This window comes from Molossus molossus, unplaced genomic scaffold, assembly GCF_014108415.1.
Source record: "Molossus molossus isolate mMolMol1 unplaced genomic scaffold, mMolMol1.p scaffold_m16_p_7, whole genome shotgun sequence".
Classification (NCBI taxonomy): Eukaryota; Metazoa; Chordata; class Mammalia; order Chiroptera; family Molossidae; genus Molossus; species Molossus molossus.
In genome coordinates, this window is record NW_023425401.1 from 92609828 (window position 1) to 92630558 (window position 20731).

Below are 20731 nucleotides of genomic sequence, written 5' to 3' on the forward strand. Positions count from 1 at the left end.
TTTTGCAATATCTGGAGACTTTTGTTTGTCACACTGGGGGGAGGGTACTATTGGCATCTAGTGAAGAGAAGCCAGGGATTCTGTCAAACATCCTACAATGCACGGGACAGCTCCCACAACAAATAATTTTGTAGTCAGTAGTACAGAAACCTTGTGCTTAAACATACATAAATGAGGTATACTAAAATGAATAAAACTTGGCTGTACTCTCCAGCTTATATTCAGATTGTAGGTGGAGGGTGGGAGGTGGGAATTAGAAAGGAAAGGGAAAATAGTGGGAGGGTACAATAAGGAGATGTTGGGGACCAGGAAGGGAAAGGAACTCAGAAAACTCCAAGGAGTGCACGCTCTCTCAACTCTGCCTTGACCTGTCCCCTCCTAACTAGCAGAGGAAAATGTGAAGGAAAGATAGGGATAATTCTGTTCCTTTCTTAATCCTAAAATATAAGAAGGGGGGTAATTCCTTTGGGATATAGTAGAAAATATAAGGATTTTGGATCCAGACTGACTTGGCTAGACATCCACACTGCCTGAATGGGTTGAGGAGGGTCAAAAGGCTTTATGGAGGAGGAGGTGATAACTAAATAGAATATTTAAGGAAGAACAGACGTTAGCCAAGAGAAGAACAGCAAGTTCCTCTAGAGAGAGAAAACGGCACATTTGAAGATACTGAAACGATAGAATATGATGCCTTGAGAACTACAAGGAGTAATTAATCTCTGTGCGTCCTGCCTTCCTCCTCAATAATATTGGATTCGTGAAAACAACCTGTCAGACAGAGGTGTGATATACCTGGAAAGGGCCTGGTGCAATGCCTGGAAAAAGTGGCAGTTCAACAATCCCACCCATTTGGTCCCACCCATTCCCTTCAGGTTGCTTATTTGGGGCTACTATGACCAACCCAGACTGCCTGAACACTGGCTGCTTTTTAGGTAAGTTCCAGAGTGGGCAAGCCATACAGCCTTGTTTGCCCCAGGAAAGATCTTAGAAGAATGAAGCAAAAGAGGGTGAGGGAGGGGCGGGGCGCCTGCTCTCCATTCATTTTTAGCTCCCTAGATCACAGTGTGAGGAAGGTGCCCACTTCAGGAGAGAAAGGCAGATGAGCGGGAGCAGCCCCGAGAGGCACTAGCAATTTCAGTGAGGTGAAAACGCCCCACCCCACTCCTTAACCCCTCGTTTCCCAGCTAAGTCCTCACTCCGAGCGGATGAGTTCTCCTCACAAATCTCAGCTTCCAGAGAGGGCGAGTCCCTCATTTCCTGCGGTATCCCTGGCCATCCGACGGGATCACCTGCGACAGAAGCGGGATTTGGGATGTGTGCAGGAGCCGGGATTTGGGGGCAAAGGTCTGTGGCAATGGGGAAACAGTCTGCAGTGGAGCTGAAGGCGAAGAACAGAGCTCCCCGAAAAGGTCGCTATTTGGGAGGCGCTGAGTGCTGAGGGATACGGAGAAGCAAAGAGATGACCGCCTTGAACTCAAGAGCTCAAGACCCAGAATTCGGGAGGTAGAGCTGGGAGCCAAACCGGGAGTCCACTGCTACCAGAAACGCCGCAGGACTAGGAAAAAAAAAAAAGACAAGGGAAAAAAATCCCGTGAATGAGCCCCACCTCCTCCAAGTCCCGCTCCAGGCGGTCGAATAGCCAATTGCGCCGCGGGGCGGGGCTGCGGGAAGAGGCTGCAGCCAATAGCTGTGGAGGGGCGGGGCCGGGTGGCGGCGCGCGCGGCGGCGGGGTCGCTTCGGGCAGAGAGCGCTGAGCAGCTGAGCGGAGCCGCTGACCCTAGCCGCATGGAGGACCCGGTGGCACCGGGGTCCGGGAGCCAGCCCTCCAATGGCAACGGCAACGGCAACGGCGGCGGCAAAGGGAAGCAGGTGTCGCCCAAGGGCCGGGAAGCGTTCAGAAGCCAGCGGCGGGAGTCGGAGGTGAGGAGCCGGGGCAGCTTCTGTTGGGGCCGGGAGACGCCCGCGGGCGGGAAGCGGTAGCTGAGGTGATTTGGCCTGCTTCCCCTCCCGCGCCCCAGTCGCCCCTTGGAGAGGGCGCCCGCGGGTCTGCCGCAGTCTGGACTCGGCTCTGCAGCCCCTGATCCCTCTCCACCTGTCTCCTGCAGCGAGCAGGTCGGGGGCTTTCTAGCCCTCTGGCCTCCGCTCCGGGAGACCTAGCGCGATTCCGAGCGTATCAGATACTTTTCAAATATGTATCTCACTAATTGCTGCAGCCCCTTGAAGTGGGAATTTGGATCTTCCATTTACAGAGGAGCAAACAGGCGCGGAGAGGTTGAGTGACTGGCCGGAGGGGTGGGAGGCCAGAGCTCCGCCGCAGTAAAGAGGAGCAAGGCTCCCCGAGCCGATCCAGCTCTGCCGCGTGCCTTCCGCCCTTCTCCTTCCCCTCCCCCGGGGGTGCTGGCAGGCTCTTTAGGGAGTGCCTTCCACCGACATCAAGACCCCTACCAGGAAGGGTTAATGAGACAGGATTCAGGCGGGGGCAGTACACGAGTGAGTAGATGCGACTGTCCCTGGTTACAAACCCACACACAGGAGTATAAATGTTTGGGTCGCTTCCTCTTCTGGGGGAGAAAAATCCTAACCAGGAGGATGAAAGGATTATCATCCCTCCCCCGCTGCCCTCCTCCCTCCGGCCAGTCTCCATCAACTAGCCCAGAGTAGAATTGCGCCTGAACCGAGACCAGGAGACTAGACCACAAAATGTCAGGTGTGGACGGGTCTGTAGAGATCACCTGGGTTTAGCCCTTTGTTTCACCAAAGTAAAAGGGACGGAAGTAACTTGCCCAAGACCATACAGCTGACTTAATGGCCAGGAACACCAAGCTGTGGAGTCAGCCAGACCAGGTTTTGAACCCCAGCCCTGCCATTTATTCTCTGTGTGACTTTTGGAAAATTGCCAAACCTCTAGGAGCTCCAGTTTCTTCATGTGTAAAATGAGGTTAACACTATCTGCCTCGGAAGGTTGTAATAAAGTCAAAGTGAGGCAATTGAATGTAAAATGTTTAATGCAGCGCAGGCACAGTGCATGTAACGGGTCAATTCAGAGTAGCTCTTGGTACTGTACATCATCATCATCAAGGGGCCGAACAAGTACTTGGGGGCCAGGTGTTAGGTATCCCAGTCCAGGGTTTACCATTTGAATAGTATCTCAGTTTCCAAAGGGATGTATGCTTTCCAGTTTGATACAGAGTAGGAATCCATCCCACTTTTTTTTTTTTTAAATTTTTTTTTTATCCTCATTCGAGGACACTTATCCATTTTTTGCACAGACAGAGTGGGAGGGAGAGAGAGGAAGAGAGAGAGAGGGAAACATCGATGTGAAAGGGACACATCGAGTGGCTGCCACCCGCACGACCAACCAGGGCCGGGGACAAACTGCAACCAAGGTACATGCCCTTAGCGGGAACCGAACCCGGGTCTCTCCGGACCGCAGGTGGACGCTCTAACCGCTGAGCCAAACCAGCCAGGGCGAATCCATCCCACTTTTTAAAAGAGAGAAGTGGAGGAGGTGAAAAGACTGGCCCCAAATCACACCACCTTTCACAGGCAGAGCTCAGCCTTCCTGCCTTGCTCCATCAGGCAGAGTTCTATCCACTACATCATCTTCCCCCCTGCCTTAGTATCAATCTAGCCTTTTAGGGCACCCTTTGCTTCCTTTTCCCACAGAGACATTACTCTTACCCAAATGTGGTATTTGGGGGTGGGGTAGTCATTCTGTATGCCCAGCACTATTTTAGGTGCTAGGGATACAGCCATGAACAAAATAATGTTTTTGCCCTTTGGAACTAACATTCTAGTGGGAGTGGAGAGACAGACAATATGCTAATAAATAAAATAATTTCAGAATGATATGTTCTTTGAGGGAATTAAAATCCTTCCTGACATCAGAGGCGTTGTCCCTACCTATCAAGTTTTCCCTTAGGAAAAGGCTCTGATAATACTTTATCTTTGCCAGTGAGTTCAGTATCTAGACTCAGAGCTTTCCACCTGCACCAGTTAACCTCCTGGTTGTCCGCAGCTGCACTTTTCATGCTTGGAAATGAATAACTGCAGTGATCCTCTCTATCTGAGCTCATTGTCTGCCAAAAAGCTGGCTGGAATGATTAGCTTTCCTCTACCTTCTACTGCAGCAGGAGAGCTGCTTCTACTTGTCAGTATCACCACAACACCCTGGTGCCAGACTCAGATGACCATCTGCTTTTCCTTCCCTCCCTCCCTTTGCTTTCCTGTGGAAGATAGTCCTCAGGAAAGATGGTTTTCTTTCCTCTCTAAGAGTTCTAAAGAATTACTTACCAAAAGAGAATTATTTGGCACAAGTTAAGAGAGCTTCCTATGTAATTGTCACTATTTATAGGGGTACTGTTGACTACTCTTTCCCATACTCTTTAGGTATGAACTTCCAACCTAAAAAGGAAGCTAGATAATAATCGTTCACTTAATAAAAACATTCTGTTTTTGTTGTTGTTAATCTTCACTCGAGGATCTTTTTCCATTTATTTTTACATAGAGTGGAAGGGAGGGAGGGAGAAGAGAGAGAAGCATGGATGTGAGAGACACACATCGATTGGTTGCCTCCCACATGGCCTAGGCATCATCGAACCTGCAACCCAGGTATGTGCCCTTGACTGGGAATAGAACTCATGACCCTTCAGTCTGCAGGCTGATGCTCTAACCACTGAGCAACTGGCCAGGGCAATAAAAATGTTCTTAACCTACCAAAGGATTCACCTCAGGCCTCTCACAGCTAGATCCCCTGGTTTAATTGGTTCCCAAAGTCTTTGATAAAGTTTGTGGCAAACTGAGAAAAATTCAGGGCATTGAAGTAAGTTATTCATAAAATATAGTTCAATACATTAAATTTAAAAGGATGTATGCAATTTAAAATAGGTTTTTTCTAACTGTAGGGAGTAACCTGTGAGTTGAGACCAACATTTAAAAAAAAATAGGGCCTGGCCAGTGTTGCTCAGTGGTTGAGCACTGACCCATGCACCAGGAGGTCGCCGGTTCGATTCCTGGTCAGGGAGCATGCCCAGGTTGTGGGCCCGATCCCCAGTGGGGGGCATGCAGGAGATGGCCAATCGATGTTCTCTCTCATCAATGTTTCTATCTCTCTCCCTCTCCCTTCCTTTCTCTCTCAAATCAATAAAGAAAAAAATAAAATAAAATAAAAAATAATAGGTCCTGACCAGTGTGGCTCAGTTGGTTGAGCATCATCCGGTGCACAGAAAGGTCGCTGGTTCGATTCCCAGTCAGGGCACATGCCCAGGTTATGGGTTCAGTCCCTCATATGGGTGTATATGAGAGGTGACTAATCCATGTTTCTCTCTCCCTCATCCTCTCCTTTGCTCTCTCTCTAAAGTCAATAAAAACATATTTAAAAAAAATAGAAAACATTACCATATGTGCATCACATATAATAATGGTAAATATATTTTGTTAAACTTTGTGTTAGTTTGTGTGTGTGTGTGTGTGTGTGTGTGTGTGTGCAGAGTTTATTTATAATTTGATTTATAACTTAAAAAGTTTAAAGAACACTGCTTTTAATAAATCTTATTCTGATAGTGTTTCCTTTCCATTTGGGGTATATTGACCTGTTCTTTCTCTTCAAAAAAAATTTTTTTTAAGTCTCTGCTTATTAGAATAAAACAAGAACCTTATGTCATTCCCTACCCTCCACCTTTTTTTTTTTTTTTTTTCTTACTGGTCTCTGTAATCCAAAGTTTGGAAAATTCTTGCTATACTGGATTTAAACGTGATTTACCTTGTGGGCAGTGTAAATTGATAAAGTGGTTTTGGAAAAACTACTTGTCATGTACAAAGGACCATACAAATATTTTAAAAGTTTAATGCATTAATTTCTTTTATAAGACTCTATCCTTAAGTAAACCAATATATATCTGTCCACTTAACTGTGATAGTCATAGTAATATGAGAAAAATTCTTTATACTATAATATTAAAATTGTAAATAGAGTAAGTAAAATTCTACGTAAAGTAACCACCTACATAGTTCTACCAAATGCTGGGTGAGGTGCTAAGTGTGTTTCCTATGTTAACTCATTTAGTCCTTACAATGACCCTGAATTATCTTCATTTGACAGATGAGAAACTGAGCATGTTGTTTTCCAACAATTCCCTCGTACCAATTCAATTCAGTTCTGATACTACCTGTGGTTAGCTCAGTCCCTCAGTCATTAAAGGCTCAGTGCCACAAGACTGCCCCCACTTCAGACACCAGTCACAAGTGGAGTCCCCAGGCTACCTTGCACTTCCACCAAAGCAACCACAAATTCAGGGGAACCTATGACGCCCTCCTCAAGTTTGATAGTTCGCTAGAAGGAATCTCAGAACTCAGAAAAGTGCTGTACTTATGATTACAATTTTATTATAAAGGATATAACTCAGGAACAGCCAATTAAGAGAGGCTTAGGAAAAGGTATGGGGGTGGGGTAGTGCAGAGCTTCCACGCCCTCTCAGGGACATCACCCTCCTAGCATGTTTTAGCTCTGTCATTAACCCACTGTACGATTTTGGGCAAATCTCATTCTGTGGATCATAGTTCTTCATCTGTAAAAAGAGTCCTTCACTTCTAATGTTTCAAACTAGGGCTGTAAAATAAGGTAGCATTTCTACTCCAAGTTGTATTAAAGATTTCCTATTATGATGTATGTATAAATCATTTTAATATAATCCCCTAACCTCTTTAAACATTTAAACAAACCTCATTGTTTCATGGTTTTTATATAAAGTTTTATTACCTAGGTATGGTTGATTAAACCACTGGCCTTGTGATTGAACTCAATCTCCAGCCTCCCCCCCTCCTTGGAGGTGGGGCCAACCCCTCCTTTGAAACTCTTTGGGCTCACATGAGTCACCTCATTAGCTTAAACTCAAGTGTGGTTGACAAGGCTCCCTATGAATAACAGACACTCCCATCACTCAGGAAATTCCAGAGGTTTTAGGAGTTCTGTGCCAGAAATTGGAGGGTGGGTAGGGCAAAGACCAAATACATATTTTTTATACCACACTGAGAGGTTAAGTAATTTGCTCAAGATCACAAAAAATGTAACAGAGTTTGTCACAGATCTGAGGTTCAAAATTTAAAAAACTCAGATATATTAATATATACTAGTAGGAAAGACCCCAAAATGTTTAAAGAGGTTAGGGGATTATATTAAAATGATTTATACATACATCATAATAGGAAATCTTTAATACAACTTGGAGTAGAAATGCTACCTTATTTTACAGCCCTAGTTTGAAACATTAGAAGTGAAGGACTCTTTTTACAGATGAAGAACTATGATCCACAGAATGAGATTTGCCCAAAATCGTACAGTGGGTTAATGACAGAGCTAAAGTTAGAATACAGTTCACCTCTTGTTTTTGTCCATCTCGTTTTTCTAGAGATCAGTTAGATATTCTGATCTGTGTTTTTGTAGATCAGATATGGGCACAGATTATAGCTTTCATATCTGTTTATGATCCTGGACCTTTTCCCAGAGTTTCTGATTATACATAGGAATCTTCAGCCCTGCCCTGCACTGAGCCTCAAATTTTGGCTTGTAGTAGGTTACCTCTTAGATGAAAGGCACAGATGGGACTCTCCTAGCTGCCTCCCTGATCTAACCTTTACCTCCAAGAGGGGAAAAGGATGAAATGAGGGTATAATCTCCTTTTGTCAAACCTTTCCTCAAGTTACCTCACAGATTTCTCCATTACAGGGCTCTGTGGACTGCCCCACCCTGGAATTTGAGTATGGAGACGCAGATGGGCATGCAGCAGAGTTGTCAGGTATGAGGTAGATGGGTCTGTAGAGAGTGAAAGATGGCCAGGTGGGAGAGGGAAGGGACTTGTCATCTCCCTTGACAGCTTGTCTGTTCTCAACAAGTGGCTATAGAACAAAGGATATTCTCCACATTCCTTTTCTCTACCCTGCAGTGGTAAATGTATCTTTGTTCGCTTTCACATTTTTTTCTGTGAATTCTCCCTTGGCTATGGTATTCTCCATTCTTTCATTCTATCACTCTTCTGCTCACCCTCTTTATTTTCTTCTGGTGCACTCTCAAATTTGTTTTTTCTCCACTCTCTCCTATCTTTCACTCCCCATATTCACCCATATCTTTGCATGCCCCTTCTTTCTGCCACCCTCTCCTTCTCTACTCCATTCTGTCTCTCTCCTTTTCTCTTCTACTTCCATTTTGCCACCTTCCCCTAACACCTGCCCCTTGAATAAATCTCAGCAATGTCTGAAGAAAAACTCTATAGACAGTTGGCCAGCTGAGCAAGGCTGGGCATGTCACCTGTAGCCATCATAGTGGAGCTATGCCTGGATGTTTCTGAGCTGGAGTTAAGTGATACCTTTTTTTTTTCAGTGCTGGGCTTCTTCTCTCTGGATTTTTAGCTTCAGCTAAATGTGATGTCTTCACATTGTGAGCCTCCATGTTACACGTGCTGTGAATGCCAGTTATTAATAAATGAGCTTTGGGTGGAGATGGTGTGAAAGTTAAATATTCTGTCATGTGGAAGTGACACTGTGAGACATGCTTTTTCTTCCACAAGAATAAGCATAGGGAATAAATTTTGTGATTAGTGACAGAGATAGAACTAAGTTTAATAACCAACAAAAGATTAGAATACAGAATGTGTGCATGTGTGTAGGGTGGGAGGCAGAGAGAAAGAGAAGAGGGAAAAGAGAAAAGTGGTCAAAGAATATGAATAGGAGTTCATAGAATAGAAACCATACAGTCAATAAATACATGAAAAGATGTTCCCCATTAGTAAATGGGGAAAAGCAAATTAAAATAATGTGATATTATTTTATATTCATCAAATTGCAAAACTTAAAAGCCTGCGGTTGGTGAGGGTGCAGAGAAATGAGTACTTTTATACACTGTTTAGCATAAGGGAGCAGAGTATAAAATTGGAAAGCAGTTTGGTAATATCTAGCAAAGTTGAAGATGCACACATATTATGACCCAGCGATCTAAATGTACACTTTAAAAAAACACTTGGGCCCTGGCCAGTTTTGCTCAGTGGTTAGAGCGTCGGCCTGCAGTCCAGAGAGACCTAGGTTCGGTTCCCGCTAAGGGTACGTGCCTCGGTTGCTGTTTTTCCCCAGCCCTGGTTGGGTTGTATGGGTGGCAACCACTCGATGTGTCCCTTTCATGTCAGTGTTTCTCTCTCTCTTTCTCTCCCTCCCACTCTATCTGAACAAAATATTGAAAAATGTCCTCGGGTGAGGATAAAAAAAAACACTTGGGCCCGGCTGGTGTGGCTCAGTGGATTGAACATTGTCCCATGGACTGAGAGGTCCCAGTTCAATTCCCAATCTGGGGCACATGCCCAGACTTCTGGCTTGATCCCCAGTAGGGGGTGTGCAGGAGGCAGCAGATCAATGTTTCTATCTCTCTCTTCCTCTCTTAAAAAAAATCAATAAAAACATATTTAAAATAAAATAAATAAATGCTTGGGCACAAGAAAACATGTACTTATTGCAGCCATTATGGAAAATGGAAAACAACTTAGTAGAGGATGGCTAAACTGTAGTATATATCAATATATAACCATTAAAATAATTGGTCTATATCAATACGTTTCAATATTAATAAATGTTAAAAACATAATGTTGAGCACTGGCTGGTTTGGCTCAGCGGTTAGAGTGTTGGCCCATGGACCAGAGAGACCACTAAGGGCACATACCTCTGCTGCCAATTGTCCCCGGCCCCAGTTGGGGTCATGTGGGTGGCAATCAGTCAATGATCAAACATCTCACATTGATGTTTCTCTCTCTCTCTTCCTCCCCCTCTCCTTCCCACTCTATCTGAAATAAATGCAAAAATGTCCTCAAATGAGGATAAAAACAAAAACAAAAAAACATAATGTTGAGTGGGAGAAAAACAGTGACAAATAATTTATACATGCATCAAACTGCTTAAACACAAGTCTAAAAGATGTTTCTAGGCAGTACAGTTGCAAACTTGTTGGAGAGCACTGTCAATCAAGTAAATAGATGTTCATCATGCTGTTTTTCTTGTTAAAAAACTATTGAAACACACATAATGATAAAGGTTCCTAAGAAAAAATAATTTATACAATATGATAGACACTGCTTGGATAAAAACTTTTAAACCAGAACAATATCATATGTTGTTTACAGGCACATACATATGTAATAAAAGAATAAAAATAGGCATGTGAAGCACACACACCAATTTCATTATAATGGTTACATCTAGAGAGGGAAGTAAGATAGACTGGAGAGGAAGAGGGACTTTCTTTCCTTCCTTCCTTCCTTCCTTCCTTCCTTCCTTCCTTCCTTCCTTCCTTCCTTCCTTCTTTCTTTCTTTCTATGTTAATTCTCACCCAAGGATATTTTTTCTATTGATTTTTAGAGAGTATAGAAGGGAGGGAGGGGGGAGGAAGGAGAGAGAGAGAGAAAGAAATATCGATTGGTTGCCTCCTGCGTGCACCCAACGGGGGCAGGGGATCAAACCTGCAACCCAGGTACAAGCCCTTGACCGGGAATCAAAACTGAGACCTTTGCCCTGGCTGGTTTGGCTCAGCAGTTAGCGCGTTGGCCTGCAGTCCCAAGAGACCCGAGTTCAGCTCTGCTAAAGGCATGTACCTCGGTTGCAGTTTGTCCCCAGCAATGCTTGGGTCATGTGGGTGGCAGCAACTCGATGTTTTCCTTTTACACTGATGTTTCTCTCTCTTCCTCTCTCTCCCTCCCACTCTATCTGAACAAAAAAAGTAAAAATGGCCCTGGCTGGTTTGGCTCAGCGGTTAGAGCGTCGGCCTGCGGTCCTGAGAGACCCGGGTTCGGTTCCCGCTAAGGGCGCGTGCCTCGGTTGCAGTTTGTCCCTGGCCCTGGTCGGTTGTGCGGGTGGCAGCCACTCGATGTGTCCCTTTCACGTCGATGTTTCTCTCTCTCTCTCTGTTCCTCTCTCTCTCCCTCCCACTCTACCTGAACAAAAAAAAAAAAAGGAAAAATGTCCTCGGGTGAGGGAAAACAAAAAAGACCCTTAGGTGCATTTGCTGATGCTCTAACCACTGAGACACCGGCCAGGGCAGAAGAGGGAACTTGAAATGTCTGAAGCAAATATGATCAGTGTTAATATTTGTTTAATCTGGGTAGATGAGACACAGGGGTCTTATATGTATTCTGTATTTATCTGTATATGAAAGTTCATTATCTAAAATTTCAAGATAAAAATAAAAACAAAGTTTAGTACCTAAGAGACTGCTCTCTTTTCTGACTGAGTTTGTGCTCTACCTTAAATATACACACACTACCCAATAATGACTGAAGAATTTAAGATTCAGAGATGGGACTTGCTTCTGGTCACTCCAGGATTCTGGAATTCAGGACTCAAAAACCCTGGCTCACAGCCCTGGCCAGTGTGATTCGGTTGTTTGGAGCATAGTCCCATACACCAGGTTTGATTCCTGGTCAGGGCACCTACCCAGGTTGCCTGTTTGATCTCTGGTCAGAGTGCATGCAGGAGGCAACCAATTGATGTTTCTCTCTTCTCTCTCTCTCCCTTTCTCTTAAAAAAAAGGCTGTGGCTTCTACACAAGGTGTTTCTCAATCATTAGACAACTGGCTGGAACATAAGTGAATTTCTCTTTGCTTTGTGAATTGTCTGTGACCTAGTAATTTTCCAGTAAGAGTCTTAGTTAAGGAACAGGGTTTTGAGGAAATCGGTTTTGTCATGTATTGATTTATCAATTTCAGTTCTTCATCCTCTATAAGATGAGGGTACTGATATAATTTCTGGAGTGTGTGTATGTATGGAGGGAGAAAGGGCATTTTTATTTCTCATATGCTCTCTGCATTTTGTATTGAGAGACAGCTGTCAGCAAAGTTAGATTTTCCTCGGCACAGGCAGCCCTTTGGCAACCATAGCTACTCTGCATGGTTTGATGCTGTTTCTGCCTGGGTGGCTGTGAGCAGAAACCTAAACTTCTATAACCTTCTAGGAAACTCAGCAGGGAGAGAATGAACTGGCTCCAACCCCAAAGAGCCATCTAACACATATTCTCTAGCCCTTACCCAGGCTCCTTGAATAGCACAAAGATCTTGCCTCTAAATTTCAGGAGTTGTGTTGCCCTCCTCTTTCCTAGAGACTGGGTAGTCCCAGTCTGGGTTGACAAGCAGAAGGGGTTGCAGCCCTAAGAAACAGAGGTGATAACATTAAGCCCTCTCAGCTCCAACCCTCCTCCTGGCCCTCACCAAATGTTGAAGCCTGCCTTCTCTGCTATAGCAGCCAGCTGGCAGGAGGAGGACAGGTTTGATGGTTTAATCACCCAGGGACACAAGTGGCTATTTTTAACTGCTCCAAAAGGGAGGAACCTGGCTGTGGATTGAACTGGACACAGGAATGTATTGGAAGCTTTAGCTCTTTCATGCCACCCTCTCTACTTCAGACCCCCTCGGTAAGAGTCTGTTGAATGTTTGTGACTCTGTCCTATCTTTCCTGCCACAGAATTGTATAGCTACACTGAAAACCTGGAATTCACCACTAACAGGAGGTGCTTTGAAGAAGATTTCAAGACTCAAGGTGATCCCAGACCCTTATTCATAGAGACTTGCTTTTTTAATTCATGATATCCCGGCCTGATCTAGGAAAAAAACCTAAAAAAAAGTATGATCTTTCTTCATACGCTCCATAACTATATAACTTCTCTGTTCCTTCTTGTATATGGGACAGAGTTTCCTATATGTCAAGTGGAGAGGCTATGGAGTGGAAGCTAGAGAAGCCTCAGCTGAGTCCCTTTCCCTGGCATAAAGGGTCAAGAGGGCAGAAGAATGGGGGGATGGGGCTGGGCTGGTGCCCTGTTGCCTGGTAGAACCCTGTGCCTAGCCTAGTCTCTGACCTTAATGTTCAACCCCTGCTTCCAACTCTGCCTCACTCTCAATAGCATCTGATGATAATTTCACATGTCCACACTGATTCTCTCAGACCTTTGTTCTCTGACTTGGTGAGTGGCAATTCAGTTTTCAACTCAACAAATGTGTCGTGAGTATCCTGTTCTATGCCAGAAATGCAGGAAACAGGGTGAGGGTGAATTTGCAGTGTCTTCAAAGAAATCATAGTTAGATAGTAAAGGGGAGATGTATATATCACAAAACTAGCTCAGGCCAAGAGGAAATAGTAAGCATCTTAAGAGAAGTAAAAAGTATCTTCAGGGACAGAACTTCTGGCTGGAGCATTTGTGGGAAAGAGGTAATTTTGTATTTGATCTGTAATGATGCATAGGGATTGCATATGTAGGAAGACAGAGGAAACACCTTGAAGAAAGGTAGAGAGATAGGACAGTATAGGCTGTGTGTGGATGATGGAGGGGATGTGGAAGAAAATGAGGTAGCAGAGTGGGTTCAGGCAAGAACTTTTTGGGTCCTTTTTCCATCCCTAATTTTTTCTCAGTTAAATAAGGAGAGCTTTTGAAGAGAAGAATCTGTAGGGGGCTGAGTTCAGAAGTGGATATGCTATCAGGAGCTTTTGCAGGAAGGGGAGGAAGCAGCTGACACTGGATCTATATGGCCTATCCTCAGTGCAGGGCAGGGAGTGGCTGGAATTGGAGGAAGATGCCCAGAAGACCTATGTGATGGGACTTTTGGACCGGCTGGAGGTGGTCAGTAGGGAGCGGCGACTAAAGGTGGCCCGAGCTGTTCTCTACCTGGCCCAAGGTGAGTGACCACCTTTGCCAACTTTATGTATTTATTTATTTATTTATTTTTATTCATCATCTGAGGATATTTTTCTACTTATTATCAGATAGAGTAGCAGGGAGGGAGAGAGAGAGACAGAGAGAAACATCGACATGATAGAGCCACATTGACTGGTTGCCTCCTGCACGACCCAATGAGAGCTGGGGACGAACGCAACCAAGGTAGGTACCCTTGACTGGAATCGAACCTGTGACTCATTGGTCCACGGGCCAACACTTTAACTGCTGAGCCAAACCGGCCAGGGCACCTTTGCCAACTTTAGAGGGGTGGAGACAAGGGAGAAAAATGGTGTTATCAGCAGTAAGATGAGGCAAGTTGTGCTGGGAAAGCAAGGTCCCTGCCTTTCAAGGATAGATCTTGTCATGTGCTAGGAATAACCTGGTGCTGATGAAGAAGATGAGGAGATGGTGGTAGGTACTGTTCTGGATCCCTTGAAATGAACCTTTACCTTACCAGTCATATCAGGATTTCTTATGGCTTCTCTTTTTCTTAACCTGGGCTATAATCATATTTGGAGACTAGCAAGAGTGTCAGTGTGGCCAGAACTGACAATGTGCTACCAGCTGAGCACAGAGGCTTTTTTTTGTATCCTTACCCAAGGATATTTTTTCCATTGATTTTTAGAGAGAATAGAAGAGAGGGAGGGATGGAGGGGGAGAGGGAGAAACATCAATGTGAGAGAGACACATTGATTGGCTGCCTCGTGCATGTGTCCCAACTGGTATTGGAGATCAAACGAACCTGCAACCTTAACCAGATTCGTGCCCTTGACCAGGAATTGAACCTGAGACCCTTCAGTTTGTGGGCTGACGTTTTAACCACTGAGCCATACCAACCAGGACGAGGCTACTTTTTTTTTAAAGTATGTTTTATTGAATTTTAGAGAAAGAGATAGAAACATCGATCAGCTGCCTCCTGCATGCCCCCCACTGGGGATCAAGCCTGCAACTCATGGATGTGCCCTGCCAGGAATCTAACTGGCAACCTCTTGGTGCATGAGTTGACACTCAATCACTGACCCACATCAGCCAGGCAAGGGTGAAGCTTCTTTTGTCACCTGTGACCTGGCCCTAACACTGAGGGAAGTCAGGGGCGTGCCACAAATGCACACATGGACCCTCTGCATTGTTTCATGTTCAGGCCAAAATAGCAGCAGGAGTGGATGCTGTAACTAATTTGAAGATGATCAGAACTCAATGAGATTAATTGAGGGGATTTTTCAGAACAGAATTATTACCAGGTGTTGGAAAGAGAAATGAGATAGCCTAGCTTGAATAGTAAAATTAACCCTGAGATTATAAATAAGAGTCTGTTGGCAGAACTGACTAGTTGAGAGCTAAAAAAAATATATAAATATAAAATTTATAAATAGAGAGGAAAGAGTGGACATTGTATGAATGGAAGGGAGGACTATAGCAAACAATTTAGTGTCCAACCATATCTATTGGGTCTGGTGCTATGACCAACTTTCAGGTGCCAGTACCTTTATCTTTTTGTCTGAGGGCTTTCTCTGCAGCACATACAGGGCAGCCAGGAGTGCTGGGGAATTAATATGCTCCCCTAGTCCAGCAGCACTCAGTGGCTGACAGGAGTTAGTGGATGAATAGCCTGACTACCTCACCCCTCTTGGGTAAGATGATTCTGAGTTGTATTTTTTATACTGTTTCCCAGAGCTTTATGCCCACCTGAGATTGAGCTCTTGGCTGCCTTCTCTTCCCTATCTCACTTCCCCACTCCTCTACTGATGGTTCCTGGGATCAACTCATAAAGAAAATGCTTGTAGTTGAATTTTCACCTCTAGATCTACTTCATGGAGAACTCAAACTTAAGATAGGCCATTGATGAGCACACTGAACCTAACCCTGGAGTCTGCCTTTCCTTTCCTTTGCCTCATTCTGGGAAGTTCTGGAAGGGCACTTGCCCTGCATTTGTCAGCCTAATTCTTGGGCAGGGTGTTGGAATATGGTCCTAAAATCATGGGGCAGAGTGGAAAGAACTGAGATACTCTCTCTCCCTCAACCCCTGTGGCACTTTCTGGTCCTTTAGGCACTTTTGGGGAATGTGATTCAGAGGTCGATGTGCTACACTGGTCCAGATACAACTGCTTCCTGCTCTATCAGATGGGAACCTTCTCCGCCTTCTTGGAGCTACTCCACATGGAAATCGAGTGAGAAGCCTTAGGGGAGGGCTGGCCTAGACAACTCCCTTCCTTGAATGGTGCCTCATATCCTATGCTGATTCCCTTATTGTAGAGATCCCTGTGTGGAGCTGGGTCTATTCACATCTCAGTCCAAAGCTTATACTGACATTTCCCCTTTGTTCAGCCATACTCTCTGATATCCTGTTCTCCCCGAGGTTGGACTCCTCAGCTGCTTCTGCCCCACTTACAACTTCAGTCCTGGTCTTCAAAAGCCTATCTTGGGGGAGTTACCCTTTTATCCAAATGCTTTCTCAGCTCAACCTAACTCTGGGGTCCATGAAGAAAACTTCTTGATGAGAACATGACCCAAGAGGGACAGGACCAATTCCTGTCATTTGCCCAGTTCTTTCCCTCATAGGTTATATAGCTCCAGAGGTGACCTTATGTGCTCCTATCACTATATCGAACCCTCATTTTGTCTCATGTTTATCACCCAGGAGTTTTAGATAGGGTGCAATCTGTCTGTTATTCATCAAGTGTTGTTTAACATCTATTTTGTGTTCAGCTCAGTACTAGCCACAGTGGGGATTACAAGAGGAATGAATATCACAGACCCTGCCCTTGCCTATCTTCACCACAAATAAAGGTTTGCTGAAATGGCAGAGGAATTCTATGGGCTCCTTTACCTTAGACCGATTTCTTTCTTTTTCTTTTTTCTTTAATAATTTTTAGAGAGAGAGGAAGGGAGAAGGGAAAGAGAAATAGAAACATCGATGAGAGAGAACATTGATTGGCTGTCTCCTGCATGCCCCCCACTGGGGATCGGGCCTACAGTCTGTGCCCTAATTGGGAATCGAACCCACAACCTCTTGGTGCATGGGTCAATGCTCAACCAGTGAGCCACACCGGCCAGGCAAGACCAATTTCTCTATAGCTACATAGCCAGGGAATGGCAGGTACTCATGTGTGTGTGTATGATAGTGGGAACACTGAGTAAAGAGGCCTTACAGGTTCTTATTCTCTCCTTCCTTCTCATGGCAGCAACAGCCAGGCCTGTAGCAGTGCTCTTCGGAAACCAGCCATCTCCATTGCTGATAGCACAGAGCTCCGGTGAGTGAGGCTGGCCATGGGATTGGAACAGGATAGTTAGCAATGGGTTATTCTTTGTTCAAATTCCAGATGCACCTAGACCACTAGAAGTTGCTAATTCCACTGGGTTGGGCTCCCAGAGAGACCATCACTGAGGTCTCTGACTGTAGGCTGGGAGCTGCCTTGGGCACCTCTTGTGACCCTTCTGTAACCCCAGGGTGCTGCTGAGTGTCATGTACCTAATGGTGGAAAATATCCGCCTGGAGCGAGAAACAGACTCCTGCGCATGGAGGACAGCCCGAGAGACCTTCCGCACTGAATTGAGTAAGAAGTGGCCCTAAGGAAGGATGAGGATGGGGTGCCAGTGGTGGAGGGGAAGCATAAAATCTGCCTAAGAGAGACAGGCAGACTTTCTTTTTTTTGTTTTGGTTTTTCTTTCTTTTTTTTTTTTTTAATTAACATCTTTTTAGGACAGAGATACAGCACAGTAGGCGTGAGGGCCTGCCTTGATTGCCCTTGTGTCTGTGAGCTAGGACCAGTCAGATATCTTTTCTATGCCATAATTTCCTTGGTTGTAAATGGGGATAGGCATCCCTCTCCCACTCTGTCACAACCCCACGTGAAAAAATAAGTTGAATCACTTTGAAAACTGAATTCTGTTTAAATGTAAGTTGGTGTCATCAGAGAAGGATAAGATATGAAATGAAAGCTGACAGGATTTTTAAAAATATATTTATTGATGTGGGAAAGTAGTTATGATCCACAGTATGCACTGAGTCCTTCAGCTGAAAGTAACATTTTTATTACTGTTACTTTTAGTTTGGTATCCATCCCAAGCTTTGGGAGCTAAGCCATTTTACCTCCATGGCCTCACTTCCTGCCCTTGAGGGGCTTCCCTATGGGGACTCTCTAATCTCCTTCTCAGGACCAAGTACTCAAATTCTTTAGGGGTGCTAAGTGCATCCAGAGTTAGGGCTACAGAGGCAGGTTTTCAGTTACCTCATCTTCACATTCTCATTTGCCTCTCTTCACACCCTCTAGGCTTCTCCATGCATAATGAGGAGCCTTTTGCCCTTCTGCTTTTCTCCATGGTTACCAAGTTCTGCAGTGGCCTGGCTCCCCACTTTCCCATAAAGAAGGTTCTGCTTCTTCTCTGGAAGGTGATCATGGTGAGTGGCTCATTCTCCCCACTCCCGTTTCATCAGATCATCAGTGCCCTCTGCTACCTCAGTATCTTCTATTCTGATTCTGCAGGCAGGAGCTAAGCAGAGACTAGGGCAGCTGTTAGCCAATGGAGGGCAACAAAGCTGTCCTAGAGAAATTAGATGTTCTGTGTCAGAGAAGGTTATCTGTTTCTTTTGGACTGACAAGAGATTCCACTCAATGTGTTGGGGTATCATTGCATCTTCCCCTGATAGAACTGATATTTCATGAAAAGAACACTGACTAAGAGTTGGGAAACCTGGCCTCTGTTCATACTGACGACCTCTGTGCCTCAATTTCTCTACCTATAAAATGTGGAGATTGGTCCCTGCCCTCCATCCAGATAAATGGAGGATTTGCTTAAAAAAAAAAAAAAAAAATGAAGTCTTTATAAATGTATAGTTGTAGTATTGTTACTAATTATTCAAGATCCTTCATCTCTAGCTCCCACCCCACAGGACTGGCTGAACAACATACCCTCCAGGGCAGGCTTCACAGGAGGACTGCCTCTTAAAGTTCTCCAAATTCAAGAGGCAGTTCCCTCATGACTTCAGAGGAAATTGAGTGACTGGGGATTTAGCATCTGGATGTATTCCTTAAAGAGGCAGATACATTTTTCTGTTTTTTTCAGTTGAGGCCCCTAAGAGTCAGTTTCTTAATTTCTGGTGATATTTCCAACCCTAGGTCAGTAAATAATGCTTTTTATACTTACACCTGAGTTCCTCAGGCTGGGTTAGTAACCACATTTGCCACTTCCTGTTTTATTGCTTCCTAATTAAGGACAGTATCTGAGGGGGACTAGAGGTTGTGACTGTTCTTCTCTATCCATGCTTTCCTGACCTTGCTCTCTCTGACTTCCCTTCCTTCTTCTCCTCTGCCCCTTTCCTGTTTACCCCTTAGTTTACCCTCGGTGGATTTGAGCATCTACAGGCTCTCAAAGTACAGAAGCGGGCAGAATTGGGTCTGCCACCACTGGCTGAGGACAGTATCCAGGTGGTGAAGAGTATGCGTGCTGCCTCCCCGCCATCTTATACTCTGGACCTGGGAGAGTCTCAGCTGGCACCACCACCACCTTCCAAGTTGCGAGGCCGCCGTGGTTCTCGAAGGGTATGGACTAAAGCAGACAGTGGTGTTGGGACACTAGCTATCCAAAAATCAAGATTCTGCCCTGGCCAGTTTGCCTTAGTGGTTAGAGCATCAGCCCATGGACCCAAGAGTCCCAGGTTCCATTCCCAATAAGGGCACGTACCTCAGTTGCAGTTTGTCCCCGGCCCTGGTTGAGGTCGTGTGGTTTGGTAACTGGTTGATTTGTCTCTCTCACATTGATGTTTCTCTCTCTCTCTCTCCCTCCCACTCTATCTGAAGATAAATGCAAAAATGTCCTCAGATAAGGATAAAAATAAAATAAACAAACAAAAATCAAGATTCTAAACTACTCTGGATGTGGTAGGAAAGGGCAGTAAATGACTCAGCTCATCCTGCCCCTGGTTGGCCCTGTGACCAACCTAAAACCTTAGAGTCTATACTTTGGCTTCTGTCCCCTAGCCCTGACAGACTCCTGGGCTATCATGATGTAACACTGTGATATCGCATTATAGATCCATGTCTTGCTACAGGGTCATTGGCCTGGACCTCAGTACCTGCAGTTCTTTAGCACCCAAAACAAGAGTTAGGTTAGGGTATAATTTTGGGGATAGGGACCCAGGGCACCTGAACAGGTCTCCCAGAAAATCCACGTGCCTGGGAGGTGATTCACTTTTCTATTTTCTTTTTTTTTTAATCCTCACCATAGGACATTTTTTCTGTATTTTGTTCAGATAGAGTGGGAGGGAGAGAGAAAGAGAAACATCGACATGAAAGGGACACATCGAGTGGCTGCCACCCGCACGACCCAACCAGGGCCGGGGACAAACTGCAACCGAGGTACACGCCCCTATCGGGAACCGAACCCGGGTCTCTCTGGACTGCAGGCTGACGCTCTAACCGCTGAGCCAAGCCGGCCAGGGCCTTTTCTATTTTCTTAGCAGCAAAAAGATTTACTGTGAGTCAACCACGTTCTTGTCTGGTTCTGGAGCGAGAGGCTTACATTTGAGAGATGACAGGTTAGGGTTCTCATTATAGTCTACATCTCTGGAAAGGTCAAAATGACAAGTTGCACTGAGACCTGACCATGCTTTCATGAACTCACCTACCTGATCTACCTGAGTTCACCAACTACAGGTGTCAGAGCCAGATAGTCACAATCAGTTACCTAGCCTACATTATCTTCAGTGAGATTTGTTTAACCTTTATTTTTTTGTTTTACAAAGTAATGCTTACTCATTGTAGAAAATTTGGAACAAATATAAAATGAGAAGGGAGAAAAAAATATCACCCACAATCTTAACAACCAGAGGCACTGACTGTTAACTTTTTGGCCTATTTCTGTCCAATCTTTTTTCTTCTGTGACAAGATTTAAAATTCCAAACTCACTTCCTTCTGCCTAGCAGCAAGCTTCTATCCTCTTCTTCTTCAGTCAGCCAGCTGGTGTATGCCCACAGAAGGCAAACTAATTGAATGTTCAC

At 44.9% G+C, this 20731-nt stretch overlaps 1 protein-coding gene across 1 annotated transcript in view; it reads left to right on the forward strand.

Annotated features, from left to right (window-relative positions):
• The first annotated feature begins 1750 nt into the window (after positions 1-1750).
• STRIP2 (striatin interacting protein 2) overlaps positions 1751-20731 on the forward strand; it is a 78703-nt gene continuing 59722 nt past the window's right edge. Inside the window, exons 1-9 of the mRNA XM_036247406.1 lie at positions 1751-1920; positions 7724-7793; positions 12488-12562; positions 13558-13692; positions 15781-15901; positions 16916-16984; positions 17181-17287; positions 18005-18132; positions 19067-19273. Of these exons, the coding sequence (XP_036103299.1) occupies positions 1786-1920; positions 7724-7793; positions 12488-12562; positions 13558-13692; positions 15781-15901; positions 16916-16984; positions 17181-17287; positions 18005-18132; positions 19067-19273 (1047 nt within the window). The 5' untranslated portion in view covers positions 1751-1785. The remainder of the gene's footprint in view (positions 1921-7723; positions 7794-12487; positions 12563-13557; positions 13693-15780; positions 15902-16915; positions 16985-17180; positions 17288-18004; positions 18133-19066; positions 19274-20731) is intronic.